The following is a 20,400-nucleotide window of genomic DNA, read 5'->3' as shown; positions in this document are numbered from 1 at the left end:
CATATTTAAAATACAACTGGATTCACTGATGCTGCCAATACCACTGGCTTTACTATTGTTTTGTTTGAATACAAAAACTTTTCAAAGGAATTGATATGCAAAATCGTTTTTTACGCAGTTAAAAATAAGGGCAAAAAGAAAAACTTTTTTTCTGAATTGTATAGTATAAAATGTTTAAGGTTTTATTTTTTTTAAGAAGACCTACAACGTATGAATATGGCTCGGTGAACTTTATTTAAATAGATCATCATTACTGCCCTCAAAAAATGCATTTGATTAAAAATATCCAAATCCTCCTAACTAATCTACAGAGCAAGTTTACTTTTACACTAGCTCTTATGTTTGCTAAATCCCGCAAACAATGTGTCGGTCTCGTTAATGATGTAACAGGTGAGTAAACTTGGACTTATCCGGAAAATGTGTGACTTTGTCATTATTGCACTTCCTGTGAGGCACGTAGCTCACGAACAAAACAAAGCCAACGACGACGACGTGAAAGTTTATCAACAGCAGCTCCCCCATCACCCACCTCCGTCAACAACGTTGTCGCCCACTAATCCCACAACATTTGACTTCTGAGCGAAATAAATTGCCTGGAAGTAAACGACCAAAATTTATAGTGGCAACTTGGTGTGCGGAGCAGAAATTTTGGTCTTGCTTCGTTCAAACCGAACAGTACCGAAATTGCACTGTTAAAAACATGATTTGAAGTATCAAAAATATCAACTTGAATAGTTAAAGCAAATTCGTAATTTGATTTGTAATGATAAAGATTGTTATCAATCTAGTTTAAATCATAACTGTCCCATACTACAATATAGCCGGAAAAGTGCCCAATGTTACATAATCAGTATGTAAATTCTTTTGGGACAAATTACCTAAAACTTCTATACTTTTTCTCATTTGTCTTCAAATTAAGATGGGACAATATTCAGCTTTTAAAGACATTCTTAAGCAAGTGATTTTTGTTCAGTTCCAGCAAAGACTTTGTTTAACAAAAGTTCTATTTTTTTTCACTGTTCACAGTTGGTCTCTCTGATAAATTTGCGGCAACGCGAGTTCCCGGCTGCCAGGTTCAAATTTCACTTCGTACAGCCCAGCATAGCTGTTGGACATTGTGTTCAGTCTTGACAAGATGACTTAACTTTGCAGTGGTGGGGAAACAGTCAAATCTCCACAGGCTCCCCCTAGTTAAAGTAAGTTTTCCTAATTTTGTCTCCAATGCAATTTTGATTTGATTTTGTTGGTTGATGATAAAAGTTTTTTCTTTAGTTAGAGCAAAAAAGGTCACATTTTTACCAACTAATATTTATCATTGTTAAAAGTTCAACGTAATCTTGCTAGTCACAGAAGGATGGTTGTAGTTCCAGGCAAAAGAAATGGACGTCATTAGGTGATTACTGGAGTGAAAAACACCGTACGGAACGAAAATGGGAATCTCACTGCGGAATGAATGTCTCTCCTTCGCAAATGCGCTTTCCAACACTTGACTTATTATTCATGTTGTTATGCAAAGTTGGAGAAATGCTAACAAGATCTCTGAACTGTAGTGAATGTTTGTCCTTGGAGGATTTGAAGGATTCTTTTTTAGTAGTTTTGTATGCAACATTATAGCATAAATACATATTTTGACCATAACATACCATAACATACATATGGGGACGTCTATAACAGAAGTTACTTAAAACCCTTTAAAGGTATGATAAAACGCGATTGAAACTTATTACAGTCGACTCTCCAGTTGTCAATATTGATGGGACCATCGAAAAAAGAAAAAGTTTACAAAATAAAGACTCGATTGAAAATATGTTTTTTCATTGAACCTTGGAGAGAATCATGGCAATGTCCAGCAAACAAAAACACACAAATGTCACACATCCTTTATAGCTTCGTTTCGCAAAGAAAAATTTCGATGCAAGCCATGAGAAAGTGAAATTATTGGCAACCGGAAGAGATTTTTAAAGCTATAAAATCCAAGGGACAGTCGAGGAAGAGATCCTTCAAGTAAGAGAAAATTTCGAGAAATGAAGAGAATCGAAGTATGCAGTTTGAAAGGTCTGAAAATTCATCGGTAGATGGAGCAATTAACTGTAGATGGAGCAACTGACTGTAATTAATTTCTGTGTTTCAACACATTATTGTCCCGGGGATCTTTGTTCACTCCAGCATCCCAGCTAGCGGTTTATCACTCTTATTTTTTAATTCTCTTGATATACAACATGCGAACAAAATACAATGCTTGGTAAAACTAATGATTCCGAGAAAGAAAACACTTGGTGGGACAATTATTCGTAGAAACCATGAGACAAACAGACTTGGTGTTGGTTTTAATGAGTTTCGAAAAAAAGTACCATATTTTACGGGTTTTTCGAAAAGTATACGCCAAAATTTTAGAATCGTTGATAATAGACTTGGGACATGACATGTGTACAACGGCAGTACAACAACAGAAAAGTCCTTTAAATGAATCCAACTTTAACTACCTGTACTGCCGATCTACGCATAATTGTCCCATGTTCAAAACTGAGAAAAACGCCCCCTATTGCCCTAGTTTGCTCTGATGCTTTTGATAAAATAAGTCGTTGAAGGCGTAGATTGCGAGTTAAAATTTTGGTGATTTGGACAAGGTGCTTGGATTGACATGTCCAACAACTTTGTTAAAAATCGGAAAAATATTTCTAAAAAGTTAGATTTTTTGAAACATCAAAAAGTGAACCACCTTAAGGGGTTACATACATATAAATCGGCAAAAATGTCAGAGGCTGGTATGAGCAGACATTTAAAGTTTTTTTAATCTGTTTTTAACGCATTAAAATATACATTTTCATCTATCAATGAAATAAATTTGAACACATTTGGTTGAGTCTTCGCCGAGATAAAGCTATTTGAAGTTTGCAGTTTAAAAAAACGGGTGCCACGATATCTCAACACTGCTTTGACCAAATCGGCTCAATTTTTTTTTTAAAGGCTCGTTAAACTGGTTCCGTGTGCATGACGAAGGCCGATTTTCAAAAAGTTTATTTTTAAAAAAAGATAAAAATATTTTTTTGTTTTTCATATAACAAAATCGTTAGTTTTTGATTTTTTTTTAAAAGAAAGATTTCAAAATCAGGCTTCGTCATGCACATGGGATTTGTCTTGAGAGAAAAAAAAAATTTGTCTTGAGAGTCTTCACCCGAAATTTCAGCCAATTTTGTTCATATCATCTCGAGATATCGTGGCACCCGTAAACCAACTCGGCGTTTAGAGAAAAACGCTCACAAAGTTTGACACTTCGCTTTACGCATGGCAAAATTTTGAGCTTAAATCGTCTCTTACTCAGTTTAATCATGAAATATCATCATGAAACTTTCAGGAGTGTTTAAAATCTTCATTTTAGTACATTTAATAAGTTTTCTGTAATATGAAATTTTGTGATTTTCTACATGTATGTAACCCCTTAATTTTTAACCAAACTTGATCAAACCTCCAAAACAGCACATTTTTTTCTTCAGAAAATCAAAATTCCACTTTATTTTGCGATCTGGAACACTGTGCAGTGGCCACTACGAGACATTCCCGAAACATTGTAGATACCCTACACAAAAAACCCGAAAATCAATGTAATAGGTACTTTTGCGCGTCATCAAACATTTAATTTTAAATGTTATTAGATAATAACAAAGTTGTAGTAAATTGTGTCTGTTTCTTAGTAGCAGGGCTGGGAATCGTGTAGCTGCGGCACCGACTCTGATTTTGGCATCTGAAAAATTAGCGACTCCAAATCCGACTACGACTTCAGCTCTCCAAAAATGTCCGACTCCACAGACTCCAACCCTAACTCTAACAGCAACTTACATACAAAGTTGTTGAAAATTAGCCAACTCTAACTACGACTTCTGTAGATTTTGGGACTTCAACTCCGTTTCCGAATCGAGTTTCTTACAAATTGCTGAAAGTAAAACATGAAAAATAAACGTCACGTAGGGGAAAGTGGGGCAAGTGTAACAAGCTAAGGAAATGCTCGTTATAACCCATCAAAAACGTTAAAAATCTGTCGGATTTTTTTATAATCATCTTATTCCAGGTCTTGACTAAGACTTTGATAGAAGAAGTTTTTAAAAAATCCTGTTTTTTAATGTAAAAAATTGATTTTAAAAAAATTGATTTTCCGTACGTTCTTCTCAACTAGTGGGGCAAGACGAACAACCCGTTGGGGCAAGAGGAACAATGCATGAAATAACATGTTAATTTGCTAACAGTTGAACTGTTATCACTTAGGTACATCAGATTAGAATGTATTTGAAACGTTTCTTTAATTTTTAGATTAATTAATAATATTTTACAAAAAAATTGATCGTTTATACAAAAACAAATTATTACTTAGATGAAAAAAAGGAAATTTTCATAATATCACTATATTTTGCACGGAATTTTTTTTTATCAATTGTTTATCAGTTTTTAAGTACTTTTATGTATTTATTTCCCAATAAAATATGATGTTGCAGCAATTCGTATTTTTTCCATAATAAAAATCCATATGGTACATTTGCCCCACCTGGACAAGGTTTTTTAAAAGCTCTCAACAAAAATAGCCAAAAGTTAGATCATACTTTATAATAGGTGCAAGTCATTGGTAGGGACACTACTGATCTAGGAAAAATAGCATTTTGATAAAATGAGCCTTAAATCGAACCCTAAGCCTTATTTTGTACTTTCCAAATATTATAAGAAAACAAAGGTTTTGAAAAAAACTTCATTAAATCTCATGCCCCGTGGCGTTTACGTCGTTTTGGCGGTTATGTGGTAGTAGAATCAGCTAATTGCATTGCTAGCAACAATTCCTCATACTGGAAATAATCAAAATTGTAAAAATTACGGCCGTACGAGCGATTGTTCCTCTTGCCCCATATGGTCGTCTTGCCCCACCTTCCCCTAATCAGATTTTAAAACATGCTCAAGTATCGTATCTTCCTGCTAGATTTAATTGAAATTTCTACATCTAACAACTCATTTTATCTTACTCTACTTTGCAGGTTATTAAATAATCTCGAATGGGCCGATAAAACCCGTTGCCGCTGCCGACGCGTCTGGATCAAAGTGAAGCTAATAAATTTAATAATCCGACAAAGTGAGTTTCATTGCCTGCAAGTAGCATCAAGCAAGCAAGACGCGAAGAAGAAAGTGAGTGGCAGTGGATTAGTGTTGTAATTGCTGGAAATTAGCCACGTGGCCGCGGCACGGCCTTCGTCGGAGAGAATGTGGAGCAGCAGTACCTGCCGGATCGGGCTGCAGTCGCTGGTGCTGGCGGCACTTTTTGTGGCCGACGGTGCCCACGGCGGGTCCTGCCGGGAGGCCTCACTGTGCTGCAGTGGTCGCGATTCGGCCTGTGTGGTGCAAAAAGTGCCGCCGTCCGGTGCAATAACGACGGATTTAAACGTTAAGCCGTGCTACTGCGACCACGCTTGTCTGAAGCTGCGAGATTGCTGTCCCGACTTTAAGTCGTACTGCGGAGGTAGGCTATAGCTTTGGGAAGGAAAATTGACTCTACAGATGCGATGGATGGGTCAGTTATTTCAGGTGGACGTGGTTTTATTCGCTGTGCTCTTTTAAGATTGGGTGTGTTTTTTTGTTAGTGTGAAGTTTTGTCGTAGCACAATTCTTTGTACCATCAGTCTGACCTTATTTCTAGAATACCATTTCCAAGATTATGGAGGCAAGCAAGTGTTATAGAATTATGTTTATTTTGATCTCAGATAATTAAACAAAAAACAACACACACTTTGATTTATCACATGAGACAAATTCTACGAACGGAGCCACATTCAGCAGGAGAGGAAGGATGCGTGGACTTACCGTACCAAACACTTAAGGCAATTTATAGATGTAATTGTGTGTGATTTGTTATTGATGTTTGGGGCAGGGATAGTTTTTTAGTTAGTTAGTTAGTTGTCTTTATTAACGAGCCTTTCAGCCATAGACGCTGGTTCGGCTCGGTCATCGGATATTTTTTTTTTATATAGCAAATAGGGGAAATACTCCTGTTCTCATCAAATAAGTCGATATCAACTATTTGAACAACTAATTCTGCATTTATCACTTTCTACTGAGCTATGTTTGACTCGATGTAAGCGTTTTAGGCGTCTAATTACTCAGGAATTCTCTGGATTTCACTCGAAACGAAAATATGATGATAGTCACTGTTTCACACAAAGTCGAAGTACATGGCTTTTTTTGAATTGTTAGCGACAATTTGCCTGCCATTCTAAACGAATGTATTTGTGTGTAAATATTTTTTCAAGCTGTTAACTTTTGATTTAAAAAATAATGATTTTCCAATGACGATTAAAATTTTCGAAAAGTTACTTTTTTGTTTCCCTTTGTTTCCTTGTTCGTCCGTCGCGGATGACCTTGAATGGCCATAGTTATCGACGACCAACTCCTTCAATTTGTTTATCGTAAAATCGTGATAACTGGAAAGGATACAAGCAAATCCTTATGTTTATACATCAACATGTTTGTAATTGTCTGCTCTACAACTTTGTGGAACATTGTTACACTCTAAAAAATAACCCTTTAAAGTTAGGAGAAAACAAAACATTTTCAAATGAAAAAAAAAACCCTTCGTGTTCGGGAACAAAAATTACCCTTTGAGACAAAGTTTCACGCAAATCGAAGAGCGGTCGGGCATTTCCGATTTCGTATGAGTTGGCGGAGAATTACCCAAAGCGGAAACATTTAAATGATAACATTTAAAAAAATTGTTGAAAATTTTGTGAAAAAGGAAATTTAAAATATTTTAAATCGAGCTAAAAAATTATGAAAAATGATTCTTAACTCTGGAAAATTCATTTGGATTTTTTAAGGTTATTGCTTTACTATTCCATTGAGTTTTTCCCGAAAAGTTTTTAACTTGGATTTAAAAATAAATAGCAAAACCAGTGCTTTGAATTCAAGAAAAAATCTCAGGTTTTTTAAAGATCATTTAAAGTGTCAAATTTATCAGCTCAAATATAAATTTCACGAGTTATATTCATGGCCAAATTTTTAATTGAAAAAATAACGAAATGATATCGTTTTTGTTTCTTCAATAAGTTTTAAAACGGGTATTGTGATAAAAATGGAAAAAAAGTGAAAAGGGAAAAATGCGTTTCTAATCATTCGCCATCAGTGTGAGTAGTATGCTTTCGAACCTTTGCTTTACAAGTTAAAAAAAAAAAAACATTTAAATTTGTGTTCTTGCTCTGTATTTGTATGCCTTCATATTTTAATTTAATTATTACAAGAACTGCAAATCAAGTTTAATTTCTCGAAATTCTAAAAATGTAATTCAATTGTCCAGTGAAATTTTCATCAGAAAATTTATTGCACACAATTATTTGATTCCCGTTTTTCCCATCCATGTGCAATTGAGCAATATTTCAGCGCCAGGTTCAAATGAGCGCAGCCCGGGCTGCTTTCTGGAGAAAGACAAACGATGTACGGATTCCAATGGTTTTTGGTTCGGTTTAGTCATTCATCACCGAGGGACTCATTTCCGCCGGGCAGGAAATTAAACTCACCATGTTAATGGTTGGGGTTTTTTGGATTTGCACAATTTCCGATCGAAATGTTCTGTTTTATGGCACGGCGGGATTTGTGTGACTGATTCCGCTTATTGGATTTCGATTTATGGGAAGTGGGAAGTGGGGATGTCTTTTGATTGGCTTGTGAAATTTAAATTTGTCATTTTCGAAGCAGTAAATTTTCCAAATTTCTGGGACGCAGTTGGGGAAGAATTTCAATATTCAGTAAAGATTAATTTATTTTCCCTCGATGAGCAAAGTTCTCATTCTCAGAACCGTCGACGGAAGCTTGATGATGGCACGGCTGCCGCCGAGAAATGGATGCTGTAAAGTGAATGAAATATTTGTATAATGAAGAACCTGGAAGAACTTATTTTGCTGCGGTGAAACACTTGCAGTTTCGTCCTTGTTATATAGTGAGAGTGCGATGCTGCTAGAGTCGAATGGGGACAGGAGTGGCAAAAAGCGTTCCACAACCAGCCAACTGAATAAAATGGTCTGTGCAAACGAATAAATTTAATTTAATTTCCAATTTGACGCTGCTGCAGTGCTACATATCACTTGGAGGGTGATGGAAATAGAGAAATGTGAACAGAATTTGCTTTCTTTTGAAATTTCTTAAGTTGTGTGATGATAACGGATATTCAACTATTTGAAAGAAGTTTAATGTTTCTTAAAAAATAATTTTCACTGTTTTAAAGATACCTGAATTTGTTTTAAGGGGTTATATACATGTAAGTCGACCAAAAAGTCAGAGGTTTGTATGAGCACACGCTTAATTTTATTTGAAATCTGCTTTTAGGGCATTAAAATATACATTTTCATCTATTTTCAAAACAAATTTGAAGACATTTGGTTGTAACATTGCCGAGATATAGCTATTTGAAGTTGGCAGTTTCAAAAAACGGGTGCCACGATATCTTAACACTGCCTTGACCAAATCGGCTCAAAATTTTGGTGAAGACTCGTTAAACCGTTCCTGTGTGCATGACGAAGGCCGATTTTCAAAAAGCTTATTTTAAAAAAAGATACAATTATTTTTGTGTTTTTCATATAAAAAATCGTCAGTTTTTGATTTTTGTATTTTTTTTAAAAACCAAAATTTCAAAATCGGGCTTCGTCATGCACACGGGATATGTCTTGAGAGTCTTCACCCCAAATTTCAGCCCATTTGGTCCATTTCATCTCGAGATATCATGGCACCCGTAAATCAACTCGGTGTTTCGAGAAAAACGCTCCGAAAATTTGACAGTCCACTTTGCGCACGGCAAAATGTTGAGTTTAAAATCGTCTCTAACTCAGTTTAATCATGTAATATCTTCATGAAACTTTCAGGAGCGATTGAAAATCATCATAGTGGGTTCAATAAGTTTTCTTTAATGTGAAATTTTGTGATTTTCTACATGTATGTAACCCCTTAATAAGATTGAAATGAATCCTGAAGGATCACACCAGCAGAACCCAAATCAAATGTGTTTTAATTTGGCACAAATTTCAATATTATTCAACCCATGTCTTTTGCTTGGTTCTTATGGTTACCCTTGCTTAATACAGTGGACTCTCTTCTCGTTGTCGATATTGAAGGGACCGTCGAGAGCGGGAGTTATCAAATTATAGAACGAAAAATCAAAGCATGCTTCATGAAGGGACTGCAAAATTTATTGACAGCTGGAGCAATATTGATATCGAGAAGATCGACAGCCAGAGTCAACAGTAAATGCTTTTATTTTGTCAGTTATGTTTCAAACATTGGAAAATTCACATAACAGAAGTAAAACATCATTTTTTTTTATTTAAGCGTTTCAGTTTCAGTTTCAATTAATAAAAAAAATCTAAATTATTCGCTCTACAGCATTGCCTTGGCGTTCTCGGTTGCGAGATTCCTACTCGAAACTAGGTGTCCGAAGGCTTGATTGTTGAGGCAATTGCAAACCTATTTTTACACCTAAGCTTCCATCCTCCCCGGGATTCGAACTGACGACCTTTGGATTGTTAGTCCAACTGCCTACAAGCGACTCCACCGAGGCAGGACCCAGGGAGACGACTCCTACATCTGGACTGAGCTAACGACCTAACCTCTAGGTTAGACCGGGGCCAACATTTACTTCCCTGTCCGACGGAAGGCGTGATCAGACAAATCTCGTCTCAAAATTTGCCACCAAAACCTCCTGGGATCGATCCCAGGCCGGCTGGGTGAGAGGCAACCACGCTTGCCCCTGCACCACGGGTCCCGGATAAATCAATTAATAACTGTTAAGAATATAGTTTTACTTGCCCATAAGTCATAACAGAATAATTTGTTTATTTTTTTATTTCCTAAATTTTATTCGTTTGGTTTGGATTTTTGAGTTAACATTTGAAATACATTGGTCAAGGCGCAGCTGAGTTATAAGCTTATTAGAAGAACATTGCTATACGCAGGTATGGAAATACAAAAACAAAACCATTTTCGCATGCAAACTTTCTTCACCCGCAAAAGAGAGAGGTGGCAAAACACGCAAAAGAAAATAACTCCCGAACTCTTCTGAGAAAATCAATCAGTTAAAGATTTTTCGTGAATCTCGTTATGAGTGGGACAAACTTGCCTTGCGTTTTTCTCAGCTTGCTGATTTTGTATACGGAAAATTTATGCGAATAAGGCTGTATGCGTAATTTATTGACAGTTTTTAATATCAGAACGGGTAGGCCAGGTTTATATAAATGTCACGATAAACTTTTTGTTCCAAATGCTGTATTTTTTTAAATAATGATCTAAAATTTTGTAATATGATAGATTTGATTCTCCCCTTTAAAGTTTATCTAATTTCTGGGCAGTAGAGTGTTGAAACAGTTCCCTAGCTTTCTTTATAATACTTTGGCTTTCCTTGCTAAGTAAAGTAAAAGTTTTCACTGTATGCTAAACACATCTCGTTCAGTTTTGCTGGATTCAAACAGAATCAGATATGAATACAGTCGAGAACAGAACACTGATGAAGTCTGCAAGTAGTAGACGAAATACGTATCTGTCAAGATATTAAAAATATATAGCGGAATTAAAAGGAACAACTCGTCTCTTTGTATTCATAGTAATGCATTCTGCTAAAACGCTCAACCAAACCACAAGAATCAGATAGTTGGAATAGTCGGAACCACGTATAGGAAAACTTTTTAAACAGCTACTAATAATGTGCCGAAAAGTTGGTTATTTTTAATGTAAACTTTTCCTACGATGAACAGTGTTGCTTAAAAACTCCACCGATGCCAACAAAAAGTCTGTTTGAGAGGAAAATTCATGGCTGCACGCACATATTCCAGATTATAGAACGAGAAAACAACGTGTGGAGATACGTACAGGGTTGCATGTTTTGTGATTATGGAAACGTGCACTGTGCGCTACTTGGGGAATGTGTTAGTTTCTGCATTTCAGCGGTAATATTACTTGGCAGTGTAGTAAGTACTTTGGACGGTTGAATGCTTCACGCGTATTGTACTGTGCTTTTAAGCTTGGGTGGTTTCTGAACCCCTTTTGCAAACTTTGCTTCGGTCGGAAAACCACGCAGTGCAGGATAAACTTTGGCTCATTCCGGTTGTTTGATTTGGAACAAAGTATTATGTGTTAGTTTCTGTGAACTCTGATACTGTAGTTTGTGATACAGTGGAGAGATTAACTTGTTTCAATATATTTAACTCAAAATTAATTAATAATTGCCAAAATATTCATTGCTCACTCCTGATTCATGCAATCAACTTCGTTTCTTCCTTCAATTAATTCAAATTAAGGATTTTAAAGCAATAATACCATTTCAATTTGCAAATTACTTGAAACGATTCGAGCACTGCATTTGAACTTCTCAGCAATCGATTGAAATAGTTTTCTCAAGTATTCAGAATCAGCCCAAGAATGCTTCGAAGCTCTTCCTAATCCTTCCACAGACGATCATCTAAACGGCAAAACAAGCCGACTGCATAAACTCTCTTAATGAAATTTTTAATCCGATGTTGAGCAGAGTCCGATGAACCAGAAGCAGCTTCGTTCCCACCAGGGCGTGAGTAAGAAGGTAGAAAGACTATCCAAAGCTTCATCAAAACTCCCCGAAGGCCACCCGGCCACGGGGAAGCCTGGGACGTTTCAGAGTGCAATTTCCACTTGCACTTTGTAGGAACCAACCTATATTGATATTGCCAGAACGGTTCGAAAATAAAGGGAAAAAAATCGAAGAAAAAAGCTGAACGGTTTGCCACTGCTGTGATGGGAAATACGAAAGCATTTGACCGCGCAGAAATCCCTCGTCGGAGGAGGACGCGTATTTAGAGCAACACATAAGCTGAAAGAGGTGTTCTCAAGAAAAGAAAGCATTTTTCATTGTTTTTGAGCCATTCTGAGAAATGATAAAGGACTGCGAAAAACTTAGAGTTTTTCTAGAGACTTAAGATTGAGATAATGAAAATATTTGGAGCATAATTTGAAAGGCTTTTTCAATTAAATTTGGCAACTCTATTTTTAGGCATTTGTTAAATTTAGAAAGTTCACATGAAATAAATAGTTTTCTTAATGAAATTTCAAATTTCAAAAACCAAGAGATTTTCACCGAAGGTGAATGAAAAAGATAGAACGTAGATTTTTATAGTGAATCCTACAATCAGAAGGGGTTAAGCGAGGCAAAGCGAACGACCCGATACGCCCACGAGCACAATCCATAATAATTACTCCGTTCTCATAGCGTCAGTTTATCGGCACTGGCACTTGGGAGTCGGGGGATTCCTCGGTCGGAGATTCTGCTGCTCATCTTGCCAGCCTGCGTACCAAAAAGGTAAAAGAATTTATTCATTTTGCGCAAGTTGCCTCTCTGCTGCTGTTGTTGTACCAGGAACCGGTTGGCGGTCTAAAAATATACTCGGAACTTGGATGGTATAAAAGTTCAATCTATTCGGAAATAAACGCCAAAGTATGCAATGCCGCCTTCAGCAGATTGTTCGCTCAAGCATCGTCGGATAAGTGTCTCGTGTCTATATTGCGAATTTTGGGCATGGGTTTTCAGGTTATTCCCTCCTAACAGCGTACATTTACGCTGTCATTCATGCTTCGTCAAGATCGTATCCGATACATAAAGAAAAAAATGCAAACGACGTTGAACGTGACATGAGTCCTTCTACCGAAATGTTCATTGAACCGTTTTTGCTGAAATTACACTCCGACGGTAGCTTTAATGTGGCTATTGATAGAATGATTAAGTTAGAAGGCATATGCTGATATAGATAACATAATAACTGTTCTATGCTTAATGAATAATGGCTGGTAAAAAGCAAAGTAAAATAGTAGTTTATGCAACAAGTTGCAAAAAGAGGATTTTTTCAGCACGAGTCGTACATTTATCCAACGAGGTTCACCGAGTTGGATAAATACGAAGAGTGCTGAAAAAATCAAGTTTTGCAACGAGTTCCATACAACATTTTTTGCAATTCCAAAAAACACACACTGAGTGAAATTGTATGTCAAATTTTCATGTATTTTGTCAATAAATCGTTTAAATCAAAAAATGTTGAAATGTGTTACTTTTCGAAACAAGTGCTGAAAAGTTCAACATCCATTTGAGTGCTGAAAAGTAGAACTTGTCAGCATTTATTTTGAAAAGTGTTGCTATTCGATTCTGTTATTTTTGGTACAGAAAAGTAGGCTATTTCGTCGTTCAAGAATGACAGGAAAAGTAAATAGTTTCCCGACGGAATTGCAAAAAAATGTTTTTAAGAATCGCAATAAAACGTTATGGTTACAAGCAAACTCCTTATGTTTAAACATCTTTTTTTAAAATTGTCTGCCTGTAACCTTGCAGAACTTACACATAAAAAACCCTGCAATGTTACAAAAAACGCAAAATTCTAAAATATTTTTTTGTTCTAAATGAGAAAAATACATTGAATTTCCCATAATGTGACATGTCCCAAAAAATACAGTTTGTGCGATATGTATTAAAAAAAGTATTTTTTAAAATAACGAAAAAACGGGCAATTTTTTTAAATCATTTTTAAAAGTCAAATCGAAGTTTCAAGCCAAAAATAACTCCAAAAAATCAGCCGTTTTGAATATATATTAGGGTGGTCCAAATCTAGGCTTCCTTGGGACTACCCCCTGGAATTAAAGGTTGGCCCATCATTAGGTTATATTCCAAATAATTCTGATCACGGGAACTCCTCCCTCAAAACTTTTTTTTTTCGTTAAATCGCGATAACTCGTGATGTTTATAATCAAACCCCTTATGTTTGTATATCAACATTTTGTAACAGAAATTTCAAACATCCAAAGTCATTTAAATTTAAGGTTGAAAAAATTGTAGTTTTTCTTTGGTGTTGGCACTTTTCTTGAACCGAACAAGCACAAACATAATAAAAACTACTAGATTATTATCAACAACAGTTTTACAATACTTGTAATTGTTATAAGTCTCGTTTTTTGCCAAAATTATTTTAAATTGATTCCAACCTTGTTTTTGCATGATCTTGTTGCTCGATTGGAACCCCGATTTGACAGTTCGATTGGAACCCTGAGAGTGACATTTCGCCTCTCCATATAGACCAGTGTTTCTCAACCTTTTTCGTTTCATTCCCCCCTTGGCTAATTTTCATGGAGTTCATCCCCCCTTAAATTTGGAATAAATTTCATAATTTAAGATTAAATTGTTATCATAAGACTGAAGTTTCAATAAAAAAAAACAAAAATCTTGCAAAAGATATAAATATGCAGTTTATATAAATAAACTTCACAATGTAGTCCAAAATCAATAAAACTTTCATTCAGATAGATTTTTTTCACATATAGTTAAAATAATCTGGAGGTGAAAGAAACGTTTGAAATGTTTATAAAAAAAAGTTTAATTTGAGCAAACTTAAATTAACTGGTTATATTTATGATTTTGAAAAAATATTCCAATTTTAAGCGATAAGTGCAGTTCAGTTATCTTCAACATTTGTATATTTTTCATAAACTATCTGTTCCTGATTGAATTTTTTGATTAAAATGCAAATGCTTCCTTGAAAAAAATCCGAGTTTGTTTTCGTGTATGAATCTATACATAACTGACAATAATCATAATACTTATTAAAAAATCAATATGAGAGCACTCACAAAAAATGTAAAATCTACTGTTCAAAATTCAATGCAAAAACTTTCAGAATTTCTAAATTCAATTTTATTCTTCAAAGAACTGTTAAATTTTAGGAGAGTATAAAAACAATCTTTTAGAAATAGAACAAAAACATGAAAAAATGTGTTTACAAATACTTCTATAAGTTTTTTTTTGAATTTTTGTTACTCTTGCTAGTGCCTTATTTAAAGAAATAATTGTTCCAAAATGGATTATGATGCAACACACAGCTGAAAGGAACTCCAAAACTCTGTTATGCACTTCAAAATAACTCATTGTATCATGATTATTCACCAATAAAACCGAATTGAATTGAATTGAATGTGTTTACAAACCCATTCTATTTTGTAAAAACAGCAAATGTTTGAAAAGGTATAAAAACCCAAAGGACTTTTATTTTAAAAGTTCTAATATTCTTTCCAATTCGATAGATTGATTGAATGTTCTAGACATGGATTATTTTTGCAAGCTCGTTGTTAAAAGGCATTCCATTTCTATTGCATCCCCATTCCCCCCCAAGAATGGCCAAATTCCCCCCCAGGTGGGAATTCCTCACCGGTTGAGAAACACTGATATAGGCTCACTAGATTTCTCCAATGCATTTCAAATGTTCCCATTCACACTGTTCCGCATCCGTATAAGGATCCGTACTGCGGATACGGATGCGGAACAGTGTGAATGGCTGCATATGAAATGCATTGGAGAAATCGCGACCGCACTGTGCGTCCGTACTGTCAAATTTGGTGCGGATGCGGCTGTGGCTGTGGATGCGGTATAATGTGAATACACCTTTAGGCTGCAAATTATTGAAAACTCCTCTTTTTTTCACAAGCTCAAAAATTAATGTGGTCGTACCGCCCCTCCATCACGAGATATCAAAAAAACGGATTCGTGATCAGGGACAAAAGTTACCCCTTAGGACAATGTTTCACGCAGATCTTGTGTTTTTGTGTGAGTTGGTAGAGTATTACCCATATGAAAAAATGCTTAGAAAGTTTAGAATAAGACAAAAACTCACAATGAGATATTACTTGAAAATGACATCATTTTTAGCTTGAAGGCTGCAAAAGATAACAACAATTTTCAAAAACAGTACTCTTAAAAATAGTCCTCTAAAAAAAAAACAACTGCCTGAGAAATAATGAAAAAAACATTTTGTATTGTTTCAATACATGTCAAACTTCACAATTGAGTTGAACCATTAAAAAATAAAATTTTAGGAAAAAAACTAATGTCGTTCTTACTAATCAAAGAAACTTTCATGAAAAGTTTGTTTGAACTTTGTAACCAGTGGGTGTGTTGTGGGAGAATTCCGGTGACACAGAGGCAGGGGAATGCGTGTGTTCGTGGATAGTGAGACGAGTCGGTTTATGTCTCCCGTGTACGGACGCAGCCATTTCCGTACTAAAGCGCCTATAACGAGGAGCAGTTCTGCTAGCCACCACCAGAGGGCCGAGGATCAACGAATGGGCGGCCATTGGGGGTGGCGAAACTGATGATGATGATGGGCGGGTTTTCCAGGATTCGCCGGATCAGAGGTTCGCGGGATGAGGCCCGGATTTTCATCGGCCATTTGCCCAATGTATTGAAGTGCGACAAGTCGCGAAAGCCGTCGTAGCTTCGACTACAGCTCGACGGAGTGTTGTGAAGTGCCAGTGCCAGGAAGCGGTTAAAGGACTTCACGGAGGACAGAGGAGACTGGGAGAAGCGAGAACTCCAGGAACTCCAGGTAATTCCCCGCGAACCCTCCAACAACCCTGATCCGTGCCGCGAGTGACCAGACTAGATAGGACCGCCATTACAACCCCCCCCCCCCTCATCTCATCCACAGAACCCCTTAGTCTAGGACTAAAGTTCGCGTAGCTTCGCTACGGTTCGGTCGTGGTTCCACCCAACATCCGTGACCGTGAAAGTCACCGTCTACCGTCGTCAATTGCGGTATCGACGAGCAGCGACTAGCCGACATCGCTAGATCGTCTGCGTCCTCCATTTTGGAACCCCCCGAACCGCAAGCCACCCAGAGAACCACCTGGTTCCGAAAGACCTGTCCCACGACTCAAACCCAGCGCCGGAAACCGGGCAATTCCCACAGAACTTCGGTGACGTGGAAGCTCGAGTCCGTCACTATACTCGAGGGCGCGAGGGACAGGCACACGAAGGGGACAGCGAAGTCTGCAGCAGCAACCACAACGACACCGGGACGCCGGTGAGTTCAACGTCCACCCCCAGGCCAGCGAGCAGCAGAACGAGACGGCCGGAGGTCGGTTCCGGAGATCCGGAAGCAGAGCAGCGGCAGGCGTAGCTGAGGGGCCCCACATCAGCAGAAGATCCACCCACGGTATCCGGGAAGAAGCAGGTCGAGGTAGGAGGTAGCCTGTAAGGAAGTGGGATAGTGGGAAAGGATAGGAGGTCAGGTAGAAGAGGAAGCCGGTGTAATAAAGTGACGTCAGAGAATAAACCGAGGAGTTTATCTTGAAGCGACACATTGTGTTTTCCTGCCTCGTGAGCATGAGCGCATGCCGACCCTTGAGAGAAATTGGGAGTCATTCGGACCTCCCACAACCTTCACTGAGTTTTATGCTTCGATGCCCTTGCCTGGTAGCATGTAACTCTAAGGCCGCGCAAGACGACAGTTACAACTTTGAACGCTACGTTAGTGCCAAAACAGTTAAATAAAATAAAATTATAAGTTTACCAAAAAATGAGAAACATTTCACTGAAATATTTCATAGGCGTCCGAAGCACCGGGGAGGCAAAGCAGAAATTAATGGATTTGATTTCCATAAATTTTAGCAAATTTTTATATAAAATATCGATTGTTTTGATGTTAACAGCTTATTTGAGACCTAAAGAATGCCATTCACTACCATTTCAGTCCAAATTTGTGCGATTCATAAGCAAAATCGAGTGTCCGGAATTCGAAGCAAAAGTGTCCGGATTTAGAATCAGCTTTTATCAGTGTCCGGGATTTGAAGCACAACAAGTCATTTTAATTTTAGAAATCTGATGAAAAATTGTTAGAAAAGACATATTTTGCATGAATACTCTTACAACAGACTGTTCATATCCTGATGATATTTCTACATTTCCAACTTATTACATGATTTTCGCCAACTTCAACAAAAATGATATGCTACTACTACAGTCATCCCTCATATTCGGAACAGTTTACAGATCGGCCAATGTTCAACAAATCATAGTAAATCGATAATTGAACATAATGATTTGCTTTTACCTTCATGTGGAAGCTTTTCTTGCGATCTTTCGATTGATGTATACCCAAGGAACCGTGGGACTGTATATGGTAGCTTTAAATCCCCTCTATATCAACATATAAAGTATGCATACAGAGTCTCAAAACTTTACATTCACTTTATACGCATGGAGGTAAAATTGAGTGGCGACTGGTAGAGTTGATATAGAGTTATACCGCGGTAAAACGTCAAAATACTACCTTACCGACAGTATTTGAAATAGAAAAAAAAAGCTTTGCGCGCAGCTCTCTCTCTCTCTTGGGAGAGTGCTTTTCACGCTGGGATGACAGTTTTTGAAAGCTTGTTTGCGTTTTTTTGATGTGTTGTGCTTCATTCGAAATTCTAAACTGCGTGTTGATTTGATGTTCAGAGATGTTTCACCTAGATGCCCTGCGCCAACCGTCTCGCCCGTCCTGAAATATGTTTACACGTATGATTTTTGTCGATAGAGTCTTCCTTCAGTTAGTAGCATGAAAAAAGAATACACTAGCCAGGTTGAAACAAAGTACATATTTATTAATCAATACACTTCATACCTTTACAAGATATTAATAATCTTCACAATATTCATCGACGAACGGGCTAGGGCACGGAGCACCGATTGCGCACCCGGTCCCGGGGTCTTGGTGCAAGTTCCGCCGGCGGCACGCAGCTTCATGTGCAGCGAGGTGATTCCGAGGGACTTGCACTTTCCGCCTACGTACAAAGCGGCCACATAGCAGCGTAGGGCGAGCCTCGTCACGATCAGCCTTGACCTTCATGCCGCCGGTGCTCCGCCAGATAGTTACTTGCCCAAAAGATCCGTAACGTGGACGAAGGTATTATTGAAGCTGGCGTAGATGTATGCCACTCCGAACACGATCTCGTCAGAGTAAAACCTGGACCTCCTCCAAACGATTTTTCCTGCATCAACAAAAATACCACCAAATACTGCCAAACTTTCTTTGCTCTCACTAATGTTGAGTTAGTGTTTTGAAACATTTGAAGAAATGTCAAAGTGTGATGTAACTTTAAAAGCTTACTTTACATTGATATATAAAGCTTACCATTAATGCTTTGAAACATTATTGAGCTAAATGCTTTGAAACTTTAATTGGCTGTTCTATATGTCATTATACAGTAGATAATAATGTTTCAAGCTACAAATGTTTCAAAACATTGGGAAAGACTATTTAAAGTGTCATAGCATCGTGAAAGTTTATTTAGAGTGGATTTAGAGTTTTGATTTAGTGCTTCTGGTTACTTGGGTAGACCAGCTGTACATTTTTAAGTTTTATATCAAGTTTTCAATGAAAAACATTGACCCTTGAAATCCACAAATTCGAAACACTTTTTTCTTACGATGTAAACAAACTTTTTTTTCTCTCCAGGAGTACATATTTTTTTTACAAAATAATGACTTTGCACTCTGAAACCAATCAAACTTATTCTTAGTAATGTTTTATGAATGGTATGATAACTTTTTTTGTGAAAATATCAGTTGAATTCAGGTGTTCCACAATTGCTCTAGATAAAATAGTCTTGAAATACAGTTTTTTTTAAAAAGTATTACTTTTACTAGTGAAATAGCAAGAGAATGTCCAAATAAAGGCCCAAAAAATAGCAGGGTCGGCAGAAAAGTTTGATTTTGCTTTCTTTTGACAAATTACCACAAAAGTGTTCCGAATTTGTGGGTGTTCCAAATATGTGGGATAACTGTAAGTGTCCGGATTTTGAATCATGACGTTAGTTGGCTTATCACCTCACTGAATAAAATTTTGTCTAGGTATTTTTTGTTTATTCATAGCTGCATGCATTAACCCTATCGTCGTCATATTTTCTACCAATAAGCACAGTTTGAACATCCGGGGTACGCCACACGTCCGGCAGCCATTCAGGTTCCCGATCCCGGTTCAAAAGTGGTTGAAATTTGAGAACCAAATGCGAGACTCTCGATGCATGTGACGACGATGCGCTTGTCGAGTATGCTCTAATTTTCCTCTGATCTCAACACATTGTGCACCATCATCAAGGATCAGACTCATCGTCAGTTTTTCACTCTTGGCTTGGCTTGAGTTGGCCACTCTCTTCCCCGTGACCGCAGCCGCACTTGCTCGTGAAATCCGGTGCGGTTAAATGAAAGTTATTCACTCCGCTCTCCGGTCTACTTCGGGCATGGTTTAACTTTTCCTGGCTCAAGCTATGGACACTGATGTACCAGCATGTCGCATGGTCTGGATTAGCTAGTCGAGCTTGCCGTCATTATTTGTGCTGGTGCTGGTGTGCCGTTGATGGGGCGGACGGTCTTATCGTTGGCACAACACTCAAATTGGCCGGGTCAACTTTCCACCTCCAGCGCGCACTGCTTCTGGTGACGCTTCTGCATTTTGCATCGTGTAGTGCAGCAGAAGAGTCCATCCTCCATCGCTTCTCGAATGGATTAGATTCAAATTGGTTCTCCTCTTCATGGGATAAAGTTAATTGTAGCTAATTTAAGGTCTGGCG

At 37.4% G+C, this 20,400-nt stretch overlaps 1 protein-coding gene across 1 annotated transcript in view; it reads left to right on the top strand.

Moving 5' to 3' along the window:
* The window catches only part of LOC120416654 (somatomedin-B and thrombospondin type-1 domain-containing protein-like), a 112,490-nt gene that overhangs the window by 14,405 nt on the left and 77,685 nt on the right, over nucleotides 1–20,400 (top strand). Inside the window, exon 2 of the mRNA XM_039578465.2 lies at nucleotides 5,016–5,494. Within this exon, the coding sequence (XP_039434399.1) occupies nucleotides 5,239–5,494 (256 nt within the window). The 5' untranslated portion in view covers nucleotides 5,016–5,238. The remainder of the gene's footprint in view (nucleotides 1–5,015; nucleotides 5,495–20,400) is intronic.

Source organism: Culex pipiens, chromosome 2 (assembly GCF_016801865.2).
Source record: "Culex pipiens pallens isolate TS chromosome 2, TS_CPP_V2, whole genome shotgun sequence".
Classification (NCBI taxonomy): Eukaryota; Metazoa; Arthropoda; class Insecta; order Diptera; family Culicidae; genus Culex; species Culex pipiens.
The sequence above is the reverse complement of the archived record's forward strand: the minus strand, read 5'-3'. Positions and strand labels throughout refer to the sequence as shown.